The sequence below is a fragment of the Myxine glutinosa genome, chromosome 1 (assembly GCF_964187855.1).
Source record: "Myxine glutinosa chromosome 1, kmMyxGlut1.1, whole genome shotgun sequence".
NCBI classification, from domain to species: domain Eukaryota; kingdom Metazoa; phylum Chordata; class Myxini; order Myxiniformes; family Myxinidae; genus Myxine; species Myxine glutinosa.
In genome coordinates, this window is record NC_136261.1 from 7,401,595 (window position 1) to 7,419,411 (window position 17,817).

The 17,817-nt window shown below is 49.2% G+C and overlaps 1 protein-coding gene and 1 long non-coding RNA gene across 3 annotated transcripts in view; one reads left to right on the forward strand and one right to left on the reverse strand.

Annotated features, from left to right (window-relative positions):
• TBC1D17 (TBC1 domain family member 17) overlaps window positions 1–17,817 on the reverse strand; it is a 55,303-nt gene that overhangs the window by 11,762 nt on the left and 25,724 nt on the right. For both annotated transcript variants that reach the window (XM_068106946.2, XM_078780204.1), the window contains exon 14: window positions 3,094–3,191. In XM_068106946.2, coding sequence (XP_067963047.2) covers window positions 3,094–3,191 — 98 coding nt within the window. The remainder of the gene's footprint in view (window positions 1–3,093; window positions 3,192–17,817) is intronic.
• On the forward strand, window positions 11,546–11,817 carry LOC144889703 (uncharacterized). The gene is made up of 2 exons (XR_013622011.1): window positions 11,546–11,665; window positions 11,773–11,817. It is a non-coding gene; the product is annotated as an uncharacterized LOC144889703 (long non-coding RNA).

Here is a 17,817-nt window from a genome sequence, read left to right on the forward strand (position 1 = left end):
CAAAACTTGGTGGACGAGTTGGTGAGGTGACGAGAGCCGATTAGATTTTAGTTCAGGTCCAGATCCAGATCCGGCCTATCAGTGGTATACTAAACTTAAACTATTCAGCCTGGCAGAGGTGCGCGCTCTACCGAGTGTCGTTCGAGTTTTCATTATAAGTGGGTGAATGATCATGCCCGTGAATGCGACTCATGTACTGCTGGACAGAACTAGAGAGTTCAGAGAACACGATACCCCGCACCGTGTTAAAGCATATCCGGTAGGGTCTTGCCATTCGCGAGGGTTACATTCTTGAAAATCCCCGTGAACTGCAAATCCGCAAACTTCGGGGTTAATGCGGAAAATAGTGATAAGCGTTTAAAATTTGTGCAAACTGTACCCTTGTTTGGGCATTGCTGTTGTGCTATTATTTCATGAATAAAAGGGTTATTAAGAACATAAAATAAAGTACATTTTGTTGAGTTATTATTATTACTAGTGTGGATTGGTGCACTCCATGTGCCTCACCACACGTCACTGCAGAGACATGGGCATCTTTGACCATGCCTATCTTCTCTGGGAGTGAGGGAAGGGGGGTGGGGGGGTGGTGGGTGTGGGTTAGTGGTGGCGATAGTGGTTTGGGGATTATTTGGGGGGGGCGGGGGGGAGGTGGAATGGGGGAAGGGATGGGGTGGATGGTGTTGAGAGGGATAGTGATGGAATGGAGGGGGGGGGGGGTGGTGGAGGGGGGTTGGGGTGGATGATGCTGGGGGGATGGTGGGGGAGGTCGGCCAAATATACTTTGTGCTCTGATTGAATATATACTGTAAATCAGAAATCAGAACCCAACACGTATAAATAAAAAGGAACTGAGCACAAATTTATATTTATTTGAAATTATCAGTAAGAGCTGGAAGGGAAGGTCAATACAAAATTATCAAAAACTGGATGGGAGAGTTGAACTTCCAGCCTCATAGAGCAGATGTGCCCCCAATACACCAACTGCCTTCGGCTTCTGGCAAGGTTTTTACGATGTATCTTTTATTTTGCCCATATCACGATCTACATCTCGATTAATCAAGTCAAAGTAACAAAAAAAGTAGCGCTGATGAACACAGGTAAGTCAAGATTGTGTTTCTTAGGTTAGCATTAAATATATAAATAACACGATGGAATTTGTTAAAGAAAATTTGAAGAAGAAGTAGACGTTTCAGTCACAAATATACAAACATAACCACATACGTTTGCTCCATTATAGCAACACACTATTGAAACCTGAGTACCTACATTAATTTTTGACCTGCTTTGATATTTGTAACCCTATGCTTCATGTATTCGCCGTTTTTCACAGGATTTTTGATTTTCCCTTATGAATCATGAACCGCCGGGAACCCATCCCCTCGAATCAATGTCCCAACATTCGCGGATTCAACATTTGTGTTGTGATATTTTCCAAGAACGTATCCCCCAAGAATGTCGTGGTCCGACAGCACTTCAATTTTAATAAAATAATGATTTTAAAGATCGTTTTAAAAAACATCTGGAAGTTTGAGCGGTACTGAAGCAGTCTTATACATCAACCACCCTTACACCCTGTAATAAGATAACGTTGAGTCGCACTTTAGGAGTTGGAGGCTTCATTGATCACCATAGGACACAGCGTCAATCAGCATCGCACAGCACATAGCAATATTGCCGGCCTCTTCTTCACCCCAATACACATGCTACACCCTCTCATGCTATATATCGATATATTGCATAGTTCTTAGAAGTATTATGAAGGTGATTTGGGTTCTGCAGTCTTCAAGTATAAAATTAAATTTAAAGAGATGTGAACACATATAAATAAATTCTTGCTTTTACCGCCATTTTCCTCAGTGTCTATTACACCACCCTATCTAATGTGGAGACCAAGGGTCTATTCAATGGTAAAAATACAATATTTAGATGAATACAATACTTAATTGAGAAATTTAATATATAGGAACATGAATTGTCTTAACTTGGCACAACTGCTGACTCAAGCCAAAAGTCAACTTGCGTGCTTTCCAATCTCTGAGATTGCAGCATCCGTCGCAAGTAAACACGCCTGGAATGTGGTTCATGTCCTGGGTATTGTTCTATACCGACAGCTTGATTCTATCGCCTCACTCTGTATTGACATACAGGGATGAGCGGCGATTTCGTAGTTCTTAGGAATGTTTTGCTTGAATTTAATTATGATATCTTGAATTATGAATTATATTTAAAGAAGGCCCTTCGTAGTAGATTTTCAGACCGTTTTGAAGGCGCCTCGTCTCTGGCGACCATCTTAACGTGTCTCCACAGCTGTGCTTGGTTCTTCAATAAACGTGTGACTTCTTCAAGAACTGGACTCGAGGCTCGGTCTACATCGGAGGGCGAGGACCGGGGTCGGAATCCCACACTAACGCGTCACATTAGTCATTCATGCCTGTTGTATGTGTCCTTTCTAGCGTCCTTAAAAACAGTAAGTTTCCTCTTTGGAAGGATTTTCAGCTTTGTTTGACTGTCAGGCTGGCAGAGCCAAACAATTATCTCACTCTTCTCTATGCATGTGCGATCGGGACGAATTGAGAGCCAAGGTATCGTAAAACGAGAAACTTGTCTTCTTTTTCTTGTTCTGATTCGTGTTTCAAATGTAACATTCAATTTAAATAAGTAGTTCGTCGATCATAAACTGAGACGACAGAGGGATGGATGGATGGACATACGGACATGACCCAATTGCTTAACCCCGCTTTTCGCTTTGCTTGCATGGGGTAATAACATCAGAAGTGGATCTTAATCCCCCCCACCAAAAAGAAAAAAATAAAACTCCGTGAAGTTGTACAAATCATTCTAAAATACGGCAATTATCTGTTACAGTAAAATGACAACAATAACCATCATAGATGTGGGGGGAATGCATTGAAACGTGTGTTTGTTTGTTTGAGGGATAAAATGCATTGAAACTTTGTGGTTATACCTGGGGTGTACATGGGAATGTTATACTAAGTTGGGATGGCGACCTCCAACTTAAAGTTGCACCTCCCCACACACTCTGCACCTAGGGAGCAGGTGTTTCGACTAGGAATAATAATAATAATAATGTACCTCCCACATGCGCAGAATGTCTGGGAAGCAAAACTCCCGCTTGAAGTGGATGATAAGCCAGCGAAAGCAGAAGTACAGATTGCCAGAGTCGTGCGCCTCTGCAGATAAACACAAGATGGAGAGGTCAGATAAGGATGGACAAAATAAAGACAAAAGAGGGCATGGGCACATTTTATAGGTGACATAATTTGGTCTTTGAGAATTACCTGCTTGAGGACTCGGTCAAAGAGAGTAAAGTACCTGTGCAACAACACTCAATACCATTTGAACGGATAGGAACTCGAATAACATTTAAACGTTCAAATCAGGAAGTCTCACGTTTTTAGTGAAGCATGAAGAGTGGCACAACACCTTCAAGGCATGTGAGCATGCTGTAGGAACCAGCAGTATATATATATATTGTTGCAGTTTTGTGTTTTTACAATAAAAGGTTAATTTCCCCTCATAGTTTACTTACACTACAACACGTAGCCTCGTTTAAGCTGTTATTTTTTATTTTTTATTTATTTTTTTGTATACAAGATCGAGGCTCGTGAAAGAGCTAACATTAATCACACAAAAAGACAAACCGACACACAAAACACAAAAAACAAGGGGAGCGGTAGACAAGATGGGGAGAGAGGGGGAAGGACACAAAAGAGAGGGGGAAGGACACAAACACAACATTTGAGAGCAGGGACATCGGGAGGACTTGGGGGGAGGTGGGAGAGGATTAAAACATATGAACACTGCAAGGACTCTGGGGTGAATTACCGGGGGTAGAAAAGATCAAGGTTTTCGATGGGGGAAGATAAGAGATGGTGGTGAACAGCTGTTTTAAAGACCTGGAGGGAGGAGTGGGATTGAAGGGAGTGGGGGAGTTTGTTCCAGAGGCGGGAGAAAAGGGGAATGAAAGAGTGAAGGTGAGCAGAGAGCCTAGACTTTGGCAGTTTAACCAGAAGAAGGTTGCAGGCAGATCTTGTGCGACCTGAAGGAATATTGGGGGGACAGAGCACAGAGAGAGCTGGGGGAGCAAGGCCGGAGAGGAGTCGGTAGAAGACAGAAAGACCACCAACCTGCCTGCGGTGAGTGAGTGAAAGGCCCTTGGCGTTGACTACATCGCAGGAGATTCCAATGATTCTGAAAGCTTTGGCCTCAACAGCGTGAAGCCGAGCAAGGTGTGAGGCAGGAGCACCAGCCCAGAGGGGGGAACAGTATTCCATTGAGCTGCGGCTGAAAGCCTTGTATGTGGTGAGGAGCTCAGGTGTGCCAAGGAAGGACTTCGCACGACGGAGGATGCCCAGTCGGCGACTGGCTTTGGAGGCCAGCTTGGAAATGTGGTTTTCCCAAGAAAGATCATGGCAGATAGTGAGACCCAAAAGCTTGAGCGACAGAACTTCTTGGAGAGGATTGTTGAGAAAGTAGATGGGAGGGTTGTCCAGTCGGTCCTTTCGGAGAGACATTGTAAGAGTGTGAGATTTGTCAGGATTGAAAGACATGTTCCACTTGTTTGACCAGTCTGTGATTTTGTCCAGGTCTGCAGAGAGTGAGGAGGCTGCAGACTGCCGATCTGAGGGATGAGGAATGGAGCGACAGAGAGTAGAGTCGTCAGCAAAGAGATAGAGAGGATTTTCAAGAGAGTCAGAGAGATCATTGATGAAGACCAGAAAAAGCACAGGGCCCAGAACACTACCTTGGGGAACTCCAGCCTGAACAGGAAGAGGAGATGAGAGAAACCCATTCAGGGCCACACGTTGACTACGACCAGAGAGGAAGTCCGCCAGCCATGCGTGGAGATTTCCATGGATACCAAAGGAGGAGAGTTTGGAGAGCAGAGCAGGGTGCCAGACCGTATCGAAGGCACGTGAAATGTCAAGGGAGACAGCTCTAATTTCCTGTTTGGCGTTGAGGACCTCCATCCATTGTTGAGAAAGCAGAAGCAGCATGTCCAGAGTAGAGTGACCAGGTCTGAAACCAAATTGATGATCAGAGATCAAGCCATTGGAGAAGAGGAAAGATTTAATATCTGAAGCAATGATGGATTCCATGACTTTGCTGATAATTGGGAGAAGGCTGATTGGTCTGTAGTTGCTGGGATCTGTTTTTGCACCTTTTTTGTGCAAAGCGGTGATGTTGGCTGATTTCCAAGCAGATGGCAGATGACCTTGAGCAAAAGAGAGGGTGAAGAGAACAGAAAGAGGGAGTGAAAGTGCAGAAGAACATGATTTGAGGACCCGTGGGCTGATGCCGTCAGGACCAGTTGCAGAATCAGAGTCGAGGGTTGCCAGAAACTTTTCCACCTTGTCAGGAGGAAAGGACACAGAGTCCAGGAGCAGCTGGGTACGACTGGGTACGGTGGGTACAGAGAGGGATGGGTTTGGGACACAAGATTTAGAGGCAAACACAGAGTTGAGGCATTCAGCTTTTTCACGTGCGGAGTCAGCCGTTAAGCCGTTTGAGGTGAGGGAGGGGATGGAGGGGGAACAAACACCAGAAACAGATTTGACCAGACGCCACCAGGATTTGGAAGAGGGAGACAGATAAGAGAGTTCGGTCTTGAGAATGGTGAGATATTGTTTCCTGGCTCTCCTGAGGGTGGACACACACTTGTTTCGGGCTTTGTGAAAGGAAATGAGATTTCCTTCCGTTGGATTTGCTTTCCAGGAGACGAAAGCAAGTTGTTTCAGGGCAACAGCCTCACCACAAGATTCCGTGTACCATGGACGGGAGGAAGGGTATGACAACTGAAGACGAGATGGTATAAATCTGTGCATGAGAGAGAGAGCAATTTACTTTGAAAGAATTCCCAGGATGAGTTGATGTCAGAGGCGGTAGAGATGGGAGACCAGTCCAGATGATTGATGGCTGCTTGAAGACCGTGCCAGTTGGCCTGAGTGAAATGCCAGACTCGTCGACGCTGAGGAGGCTCTCTGAGAATGGTCAGAGAGATGTCCACTTTGACAAGCACATGATCAGATGAGCCGATTGGAGCAGAAGAAGAGCAGCAGACATTTTCAAGGAAGTTTGTCATAACCAAATCCAGAAGAGAAGATGCTCCGTTGACTGAGATCCGGGTCGGGAAATTGACAGATTGTGTCAGTCCCAGTGAGTCGCAGAAGTCCTTTGCTGAAGAGCCATGGCTGGTGAGAGAGGTACCCACACCCAGCCAACTGGCATGGTGACAATTGAAATCACCACATATGAGGAAGAGAGAGTTGGGATGGGTAGATAGAAGTTGGTCCATATTATCAGACAGTGAGATGTAGATGGAGTCATCGCTGATTGGTGGACGGTACAACACACATATGAACAAAAGGTGGGAGCGAAGGGGAAGCCGTAGCCAAAGGTATTCCTGGGGGTGAGGTGGAGAGAGGGCAGTGGAGGGCGAGTGAGGAAGAGAGTTTTTTATAAAGATAGCAACCCCACCTCCAGGACGAGGCTCAGGTCTATCATACCGGAGGAGGGAGTAACCTGGGAGAGATACCAAGGCATCAGAGACATCATGAAGGAGGAAAGTTTCTGTTAAGCAGATCACATCTGGTTTGTCAGAAGCAACCTGTATGGAGAGGTCAGTCAAGTTTGAGCGAAGGCCCCGGATGTTTGAGGTCCATACCGTTAATGAAGAGGAAGGGGGAGCATCGGGTCCAGAACAGGGGGGGGGAGGGGTAGGGTAAGATGTGGAAGAGGAGGAAGAGGTAGGGAGAGCTGTTGAAGGTGTGTCAGAGATTTCAGAATAGCTTGGAGAAAGGGAAGAATGGGGCGGACAAAAGGTTTGATGGAGATTGGGTGAGGCACAGTGAGGTGTTATTTGAGGAGGGGGAAGAGCAAGGCAGAAGGTTTGGGGAGATGAAGGTGAAAGTTGGAAGGAGGAAGAAGTAGGGAGGATGCTTTGAGGAGGAGGGGTGAGAGGGGAGTCTAGGAGGGGAGGAGCGAGGGAGAGTCTCGGAGGGGAGGGGTGTGGGGGGAGTTTAGGAGGGAGGGGAGGGAAGGGGCAAGGGGGGAGATTTGAAAGGGATGGGTGATGGGGAGGATTTGGAGGGGAGGGGTGAGATTGGATTTTGAAAAGTGTACGATTCATGGGAAACGAACATTTTTTGCAAAATGAGTTTGAGACCTTCGAGTCAAAAATACGTTTGAGGACACTGGAGGAGGGATGGAGTTCTGGATAGTTTAGGGAATGTAGAAAGGAGGAACTGTAAGAGATGGTATTATATATATTTTTTGGAATGAATAGATTTGGTGAGCAAGACGAAAGCATCCTTTTGTAGGAAAAGAAGAAAAGGGTGTTATAATATATGAGAGAAAATAGTTGTTCAGGGGAGAGATTATACATTTCTAACCGCGTGATCGCGAACGAAGAACGAACGAACAAAAAGAACAAATAAACGAATAAGACCTGGGAAGGAAAGTTTTTTTGGGTTTTTTTTTTTTTTTTTTGTGAGTACAGATATTAAACAAGGAGGTACGGGGTGAACGACTGGGACGAAACAGTGAACGAAAATAATTTCAGCGCATTCGACGAATCTCTGAGAGAAAAACAAACCACAAGGTCGGAGACGGTACGGTAGTCCAAGCCTACGAGTACTAGGCCGCAGAATACTCGATACCATTAACCGACGATTGTGTATACATGTACGAAAAATTAGCACCGAAAATTTTCCAAAAGATACGCTATAGGTACATACACCGAAAGATAGATACAGTCTCGACAAAAACACGATTGAGAAATATCACTTAGCTTCGAAAGCGTGAGCGCATGGAGCAGCTTCGAAAAGACGTGACCTCGCCGTGATCTCGCCGTGATCTTTCTTAGTAAGTGTAAGCGTAGACCTTTCCTATGTTTAGTTTTGCGTTGAGTAGAATAATGAGAGTTAGGATCTTTACAATGCTTATGCTGCCTCGATGCTTTGAGTTTTGGCGCAAAATACCACGAGGCCGGCCTGAACAAGTCGATCCAGGCCGAAGGAAGGCGGGGCAGAAGGAGTGGGAGTGACCGGTAAGCACGAGCCGCCAATCAGGGCTCGAGGGGAGTGGCTTACCACTGTGGCAAAAGGCGTGGTTTGGAACATTCGATGCGGGCTAGGGCGGGGCCAATATAACCCTGTGCCCGAAGCCCCCACCTCAGTTATGAGAAGGGAGGCAGACGAGTTATGAGAAGGGATGCACGGTGTTGAATTCAGTTATGAGAAGGTATGCGCGGTGTTGAATTGAGTTCCAGAAAGTTATGAGAGTCGGTTCGGAGCGTTAAGTTATGAGGAGAAACGCGCTGTGACAAGTTATGAGAAGGGAGGCAGACGAGTTACAAGTTATGAGCTCGGGTGAAACGCGCATGAGTTACAAGTTGAGTTCTCGGTTGAGCTTGAGTCAGATCCTCCGTTGAGCTACGAGAGTGAAAGCGCGCAGTTGTATTAATCGCGCTGTGAAAGACAGCCGTGCCGGGCTACAGAGACGCGCGTATATTTTCCCGCCTGCCTGCCTTTGCCAAGATACGCGCCGCGAGGATCCTTCCCGCCTGCCTGTCTTCGTCGGGGAACGTGCGGTGACCGCCAGAGGGCCACGCCGGGTGAGCTGTTCCTGGACGACCAACGCTGGCACGTTCAGCGCATGAACATTTCTTCCTTCATCTCCCTGATTGTGTGAGTGGGCCCATTATCTGGGAAATAAGCTAAGACTGTATAAGACTGCCCTGTGTCTCGACTTCTTCTACCAATCATTGTAAATAATAATTAAACCTGTTATTTCTTTGATTCAACCGTCTCGTGTTTTCCATCATTGACTTAGCACGGTATGAATTATATCGCTCTGATCGGGTTCCAATAGCCAGGTAACAGCACGGACTACGTGGTACGCCATCCGCTCGGGGGTACTCAAATTACGCGTGGTTCGTGCGAGACTTGATCCCCGCTTCCGCGGCGGCGTGGGTATTTAGGTACGTGCGAACATTGTCCCGAAACCGTGTCCCGCATCTGACCGGAAGTGGTGATACAGTCTCGCGGTTTCGAAGACCCAAGGAGAACAAGGGGCTTAACCTCCCCTTAACATCCTGGATAACAAACTGGACTTTCTCTGTCTCACCGAAACCTGGCAACAACCACTGGACTACTACACGCTCAACCTCACCACACCCAATGGATATTCCTACGTCAATAAACCACGCTCGGAGGGCCGAGGTGGTGGAATTGCCGTTATCCACCGTCAAGACATCAAGACCAACCTCATCTCCATCTCATCTGCTCCATCATTTGAACACCTGGCTTTTAAACTCTCTGGTCACACACAGTCAGTCATGGCTGTCGTCTACCGCCCTCCCAAACCACACCCATTATTCCTGTCTGACTTCTCCTACTTTCTGACCCAGCTATGTTCCCTCTCCCCCTCAATCCTCCTCCTTGGTGATTTCAATATCCACATGGACTCCACTGACTCCACAATAACCACTGACTTCACTGATTTACTCACCTGCTTTAACCTCACTCAACATGTCAACTTTCCTACGCATATCCGTGGTCACATTTTGGACCTTGTCTGCTCCACTGGATTAATTTTGCACCATCTCTCTGGCTCCGACCTCACCCTCTCTGACCACTTAGCCATCACTATAACCATCAACATCCCCACCCCAACACCAAGGCATTATCGCACTATCAACTTCCGTAAGCTAAACGCTCTTTCACCTACCTCATTCTCATCCACCCTCTCTGAAAAAATGTCCACTTCTCCCTTCATTGACCTCCACACCCCTTCCGACCTCACTGACTACTACAACCACACTCTCTCCTCCTGCCTTGACCAGCTTGCACCTGTAAAAACCAAAACAGTTTCTTTCACCCATTCTGCTCCCTGGTTTACCCCTGAACTCCGCCTGATGAAAACTCGTGCTCGACAACTTGAAAGACTCCGCAATAAAACAGGTCTCACAGTTCACTCCCAAGCCTACAAGGACCACCTACAACACTACAAAGATGCCCTCTCCCACGCCCGCTCCGCCTACTACTCTCAAATTATCCACTCTGGCTCCGGAAACCCAAAAGCACTCTTCTCGACAATAAACAAACTCCTCCGCCCCCTGGACACCACCACCCCAGTGATTCACAGGAGACAACTGCATCTCCTTCCTTTCTTTCTTCCAACGCAAAATTGACAACATCTACAACAGCTTGACCACCACCGCACCCGCTCCCCCTCCAACCACCTGCCCCCCCTTATCCTGCCTTCCCCTGTCTCAATTCTCCCCGGTCTCCCCTACTGACCTCTCTGAACTCCTCATAGGAATGAAAACTACCACCTGCACTCTTGACCCCATCCCCTCCAGCTTTGTCAAGGCCTCCCTCCCTGCTCTCTCTCCACTTATCATTGCAACAATAAACTCCTCCCTGTCTACAGGCATCATCCCACCATCCCTCAAAATTGCTGCTGTTACCCCCATTCTAAAAAAACCTGGTCTAAACCCTGACACCCTAAACAACTTCAGACCCATCTCCAACCTACCCTTTCTGTCGAAAGTTTTGGAACGCGCTGTAGCCACTCAACTCAAACATCACCTCTCTGCCAATAACCTGTATGAAACATTCCAATCCGGATTCCGCTCCAACCACAGTACTGAAACTGCTCTCCTCAAAATCACCAACGACCTTCTCCTCTCCTCTGACGCTGGCAACCTCAACATTCTCGTCCTCCTCGACCTCAGCGCTGCCTTTGACACCATCGATCACACCATCCTCCTCACCCGACTTGAATCCACCTTTAACGTTACCGGCACTGCCCTCTCTTGGATTAAATCATACCTCTCTGACAGACGCCAGTTCATCTCCATCAATAACTGCAAATCCCCCACTGCTCCCCTCCCCCAAGGTGTCCCCCAAGGTTCAGTTCTTGGCCCCCTCCTCTTCATCCTTTACCTGTCCCCCCTCGGTCACTTAATCCGCCGTCATGGTCTCCAATTCCACTGCTTCGCCGATGACATCCAGCTTTTCATCTCCACCAAGTCCGTCTCCACCGACACCCACTCTATCCTGACAAACTGCATCTCTGAAATAAAATCCTGGCTTCAAATCAACTTCCTCAAACTTAACTGTGATAAATCTGAAATAATCATCATTGGCCCAAAAACGCTCACAAAATCCACCCATAACTTTGCCCTCAACATCGACGGTATCCCAGTATCCACCTCCCCTCTCATCCGGAATCTTGGCGTCATCTTTGACCAAACCCTCTCCTTCGACAAATACACTAAACAGATCACAAAGACAGCCTTTCACCTGAAAAACATCGCCCGTCTCCGCTCATCCCTCTCCTCCACGGCTGCAGAAACCCTCATCCACGCCTTCATCACCTCCCGTCTGGACTACTGCAATAGCCTCCTCTATGGTTCACCCTCAACAATCACCAATAAACTCCAATGCATTCAGAACTCCGCTGCCCGTCTACTCACCCATTCCCGGACCCGTGACCACATCACCCCTGTGGTGAAAATGTAAGTTGAACCCAGGTGTGACGCTCACTTAAACCACTGGGCGGTGTCTATAAGACCTCGGGACGTCCGCGACTCGAGGCCACTCCTGCGACTTTATACAATGACATGTAGAATTGAATGGTACGTACCCACTTATATTCTAGGCTTGCTTGCATTGACTGATATATCCAATCTTTCTCATATGATGCCTTGATCCTGACATATATGTTGCATGGTGTATTTTACAGGATGATGTTACGATCTAATTGAAATTAAACCTATCTATGGGACGAGTTGTGGATTTGGTTGATTTTCACAACACTTAATTTCAATTATGATCTTCGGAAATGGCGGGACACGAGTCTTGCGATGGCCGGATGAACGCAGATCACAGACGAGCGTTCCCGACATTCTCCGCGCTCCTGCGAGGCCCACGTCGGAGAAGAATGACCGGCGGAGGACCCGTCGAGCTAGCTCCAGCTACGGAGCTCCGACTACTCTCGCCGCCGGTCTGCCTCAAAAGGACCGGATGCGATGGGGACCTCGCAAGCCTTTTGCGGGACCGCGTCGTCAAAACGCAAACTGCTCTCCTGAGGCCCGAACGCCGGAGCAGGCATGACGGACTCCGGCAAGGCGCCTGCTGAAGGAGGCCACTGGGAAATGTCCTGGGCCGCAACCCCGTCGGAACGACGGACGCGTTTGGCGCCGAAGGTACGAGTCTAGCCTCGGTTGCTCGAAACGCTAACGGCTCCGTCCGAGAGAATCATCCTAGATTTGCGTGCCTCGGCCCGAGATGAGATTCCCACGCGAGTGATCACGACTCCCATGTCGGCCATGCCTCCACATGGCCGGCACACTCCGACCACTCGCTACTCGGTGGAATCGCCTCCTCCGCACGGGCCGGACACTCCGACCACTCGCTGCTCAGTGGAATCGCCTCCTCCGCGCGGTTCGCGCACTGCTCGTCGGGATCACGCCGTGCCTCACACGGCCGGCTCACCCTGACCACTCGCTTCTCGGTGGAACCACCTCCTCCGCGCGAATCGCGCACTGCTCGTCGGAATCACGCCGTGCCTCACACGGCCGGCTCACCCTGACCACTCGCTTCTAAGGTGGAACCACCTCCTCCGCGCGAATCACGCACTGCTCGTCGGAATCACGCCGTGCCTCACACGGCCGGCTCACTCCGGCTGCTCGGTGGAATCACCTCCTCCACGCGAATCCCCTCGCTGCTCGGTGGAACCACCTCCTCCGCGTGAATCGCGCACTGCTCGTCGGAATCACGCTGTGCCTCACACGGCCGGCTCACTCCGGCTGCTCGGTGGAATCACCTCCTCCGCGCGAATCGTCGTGCACTGCACCCATCGCGTGCTAATACTCTGGGAGGCCCACGATTCCATTCTGATTCCGATCACCTCCTCGCCGCGAAGCCGCACGTTGCTCCCTTTGCGGGCCCTACTCGGCGAGGCCGGCGATTCCTATCGCTGCTCGCCGGAATCACCTCCTCACGCACAAATCACGCGCTGCACCATCGCTAGATGGCATCCTCACTAGGCACGACGCGCCAGTCGCGCGCGCCGCATCTTCGCTGGATGGACCCCTTCTTCACACGAAGCGCATTCGATTCCCCTTGCTGGCACTACTCTGTGGCCCCGTTGCTGCTGGTCGGAATCCCACCTACGCATGGCTTCTCAGCGAGGCCGGCGAACACCGCTGTACGGACTCGCCTCAACGCGTGTGGCTCGTTTGGCTCCACCCGGGGACTCGCCGAGCATGGTCTTCCTAAACTTTCATCTTCTTCCGCTGTCATAACATTAATAAACAATCTTAAAGGGTTCTAAGGGGTTCACGGCACTCGGGGATTTGTGTAATGTGATGTGTGAAATGTGATTTGTGTTGGCGTGATGTATCGTATCATGCTAGATACCGTTGATAACTACCGCACTGCGGCCGCTATTCCCCCGCTTCAACCCCGGACAAACCCTGCCCGAAAGCCATCGAACAAGACGCTACTTCAGGCCTCTCGTGCGTCTCGTGCGTGCGTCTCGTCTCAGCGTGCCACGCTGGCTGGTTTCGCCAACGAACCGCACGTGCCCGAACCAATTGATGACGTCACCGACTAATCACGCGTTTGCTCTACGGCGTCATTAACGTAATTGCGTGCTTCACGCGATCTCATCGGGGATTCGTTTACATTTCCATGTACCTTGGTAAACTACGTACCAAATGTCCTTTACGTAAACGACGTAAACTACGTAACGCGGCGCTACCTCAAGGTCGCGCGCCCGCGCCGTTTAGGGAGTACACGGTGACCTCGTGAAATGGTGACATTGAGCGTCGCGCCCAACTCCCTTGACACCTGCGCAAGTAACGGGGGCACCGTACTGCCTGCTCGCCCTTGACTCTGGGCTTGTTGTTTATCGGACAGAGCTCTTGGCTCGTATCCACGCACATTTCGAGACTGCGAGACGCCTCGTCTGATTCCATTTTCCCTCTGCCCCAGACTGTCTGTGACTCAGGCTGACCCAGACTGTGAAGGTCGTCTGACTTCGGTATGCAGCGCGCTGCTGCAACCTCGGTGGAGGAGGGGGGGGGGGGTGGGATCCCTGAAGGTTATTGTTGCTCGCCCGGATGCCGTCCGGTATAACGACTCCCACCTCGCCCCTTGTGGGGACCCAGGATGACGTCCATGGATGTCTTTGTGTCTTTGAGTGAGTCTTTGTGTCTTTGAGTGAGTCTTTGAGTCCATGGATGGTCGATCCGAGCCATTCAATGAAGGTGTTGATGGATGGATTGGTCGGACATCCGTGGATGGACAGTCCATCCGGGGCGATGGCTGTCTTTGGGTCTCTGAGTCTTTGCGTCCGTGGATGGTCGATCCATCCGTGGTCCGGCTGGATCCGTGCCATGCAATGAAGGCGTTGAATGGATGGATCGGTCGGACATCCGTGGATGGCCAATCCATCCGGGACATCTAGCATGACAATCATCTCGACATCTAGACAATCCATCCGGGACAACGCTGGGACAAACAAGGTTTGTCCAGCCGGGACTCTCTCTCGGTTTGCCGATCTTCTCCGATCCTCCGCGCGCTGTACAGCGGGACAGGATTGCCATATGCATCCCGGAGGTTCTGCGCGCTTCGCTGGAGAGGCGCGTTTCGGTCGTTTTTGTCGTCCATCCGGGACGTTCTCTCGGCAGCCGGTAAAGCCGGTCTTCTCCGATCCTCCGAGCGCTGTACTGCAGGACGGGATTGCCGTATGCATCGCGGAGGTTCTGCACGCTCCGCTGGGGAGGCGCGTTCCGGTCGTTTTGTGCGTCGTCGTAATCAGCCATGCCGGTCGTCCAGGCAGCCTTCAGAGGCCGCTCGTGTCTCATGCGAAGGATCGCTGCCAACGGTAGATTCGCGTGCCGAAACAAGAGTTTGTAATGCGTATGAGCTGCCGTCAGAGGACGCTCGAGTCTCGTGATTCAACAGGGCCGCTGCCGGTGTCGAGTAACTCTCGTTATGGCTCTCATCGATTCTCTCCCTCGGCAATTCCATGACATGGACCTAACATGGATCGACCCTGTACCCTTGGGAGCCAAGGCAGGTACAGACTTACTGTAATGGACTTACTGTAGTGGCCTCCTGTCATGTAATCTTCCTTACTGTTACAGCTTACTGTAAAGAGGCTTACTGATTTACACATCTTCCACATCGACACATCTTCCTGTAATGTGTTGCCTTGCGACAAATAGACATGGCTTACTGGTTTACACATCTTCCACATCGACACATCTGCCTGAAATGCGTTGCATTGCGACGAATGGACATTCGCTCTTCGACAAGGCACACCTTATGTAATGAGTTGCATATCGCAAAGGTACACCTTATCCAGCACATAGGCCTGTGAGACTAGCCTATTGTGACCCACAGGCTCATCGTCTGCCAGTATCGGACATGTTTGCTAACCAGGCTATGAGTGCGCCTAGAGAACATCTGCCGTCCCTCCCTTCGCCTGATACACCCCTGCCTGAAGCGGTGAGGGCACTGAGGTGCCCCTCCGACACCTGCCTCCAGCGGCTACTCCGAAGCAGGGGACTCCGGATTTGGGGACGACGTACCCGGTAGTTCCCGAACCTGTGCTGGCAGGGTAATTCGCCACACTGACCTCTACGGATGGACCGACTGACCTGCACTACTGATAATGGATTTGTTTCGTATAGCGCTTTCCAGGAAGCCCTAAAGACGCTTTGACAGTGTGCGAAACATAACACAATAGCGCAAAGACAAGAATCAATAGGGATATTTCTTTGACACCCTAATAATGATATAATGACTTCCTCTACCTATTAATGCTGACGCGCGCTCGCTTCCTGCCTAGTGGCAGCATAGTTCTAACGGCGGGGAGAATGTGGTGAAAATGTAAGTTGAACCCAGGTGTGACGCTCACTTAAACCACTGGGCGGTGTCTATAAGACCTCGGGACGTCCGCGACTCGAGGCCACTCCTGCGACTTTATACAATGACATGTAGAATTGAATGGTACGTACCCACTTATATTCTAGGCTTGCTTGCATTGACTGATATATCCAATCTTTCTCATATGATGCCTTGATCCTGACATATATGTTGCATGGTGTATTTTACAGGATGATGTTACGATCTAATTGAAATTAAACCTATCTATGGGACGAGTTGTGGATTTGGTTGATTTTCACAACAACCCCCGTCCTTTACAAGCTTCACTGGCTCCCCATCTCCCAGAGAATACAGTACAAAATCCTCCTCTTTACCTACAAAGCCCTCCATAACCTGGCTCCATCCTACCTGGCTGACCTCCTCTCCAGACACACTCCCACCCACAACCTCCGCTCTGCTGGTACCGACCTCCTGACCCCCCCCCCCCCCCCCATCCGGACCAAATTCAGATCCTGGGGGGACAGGGCCTTCTCCATCGCTGCTCCCACCCTCTGAAACTCACTACCTCACACCATCAGAGACTCCTCCTCACTCACCACATTCAAAACATCACTCAAGACCCACCTGTTCAGCACTGCATTCAACATTCAACCCACAGCATTTAACCCCTGACTATCACTTCTCCTTCTCCGTCCTTTTGCTTTAAATATTTCCCTATTGATTCTTGTCTTTTTGCAATTGTTGTTTTCATGTTTTGTTATGCATTATGTTTTGCACTCTGTCAAAGCGCCTTTGGGCTTCATGAAAAGCGCTATACAAAATAAATGAATTATTATTATTGGTAAGGGAACGGGCTTCGTGCAAAACCATAACAATATATATATATATATATATATATATATATATATATATATATATATATATATATATATATATATATATATATATATATATATATATATATATACAGTGGAACCTTGACTTACGAGTGCCCCAACTTACGAGTTTTTCGAGATACGAGCCGTTGCTCGGGCGGTTTATTGCTTTGAGATGCGAGCCGAGATCCGAGTTACGAGCTTTCGCCACCCGGTCACGTGGTTATCTTGCCGTGCAAGTACAGTATCTCTGTCGTATAGCGCTGCATTTTTGTTTTCGCATGTTGGTTATTTTGAGTTTACGCCGCCAGCTGGGTTCTGGTCACGTGGTTATCTTGCCGTGCAAGTACAGTATCTCTGTCGTATAGCGCTGCATTTTTGTTTTCGCATGTTGGTTATTTTGAGTTTACGCCGCCAGGTGGGTTCTGGTCACGTGGTTATCTTGCCGTGCAAGTACAGTATCTCTGTCGTATAGCGCTGCATTTTTGTTTTCGCATGTTGGTTATTTTGAGTTTACGCCGCCAGGTGGGTTCTGGTCACGTGGTTATCTTGCCGTGCAAGTACAGTATCTCTGCCGTCAACTTGTTCAGAGTGCCGGCGATAGCTCGCCTTCTCTTTGTGGAAAACACGGTACTGAGAAGAAGAAGAGGATGATGTGCTTGGATATAAAACACGCAATCGTCGAAAAACATGAGCGAGGTGTCGAGGAGGACGTATATAACGGCAGAGGAGAAGAGCATGCCAGGCCACAACTTGTGGATATAAAACACGCAATCGTCGTGTTTTATATAAAACTTGTGCTTGGATATAAAACACGCAATCGTCGAAAAACATGAGCGAGGTGCCGAGGAGGACGTATATAACGGCAGAGGAGAAGAGCATGCCAGGCCACAACTTGTTCAGAGTGCCGGCGATAGCTCGCCTTCTCTTTGTGGAAAACACGGTGAGATCCTTAACATCCAACAACTAATGGGACGCAAACGGGGCGCCCAGTTTAGCGGTACACACATTGA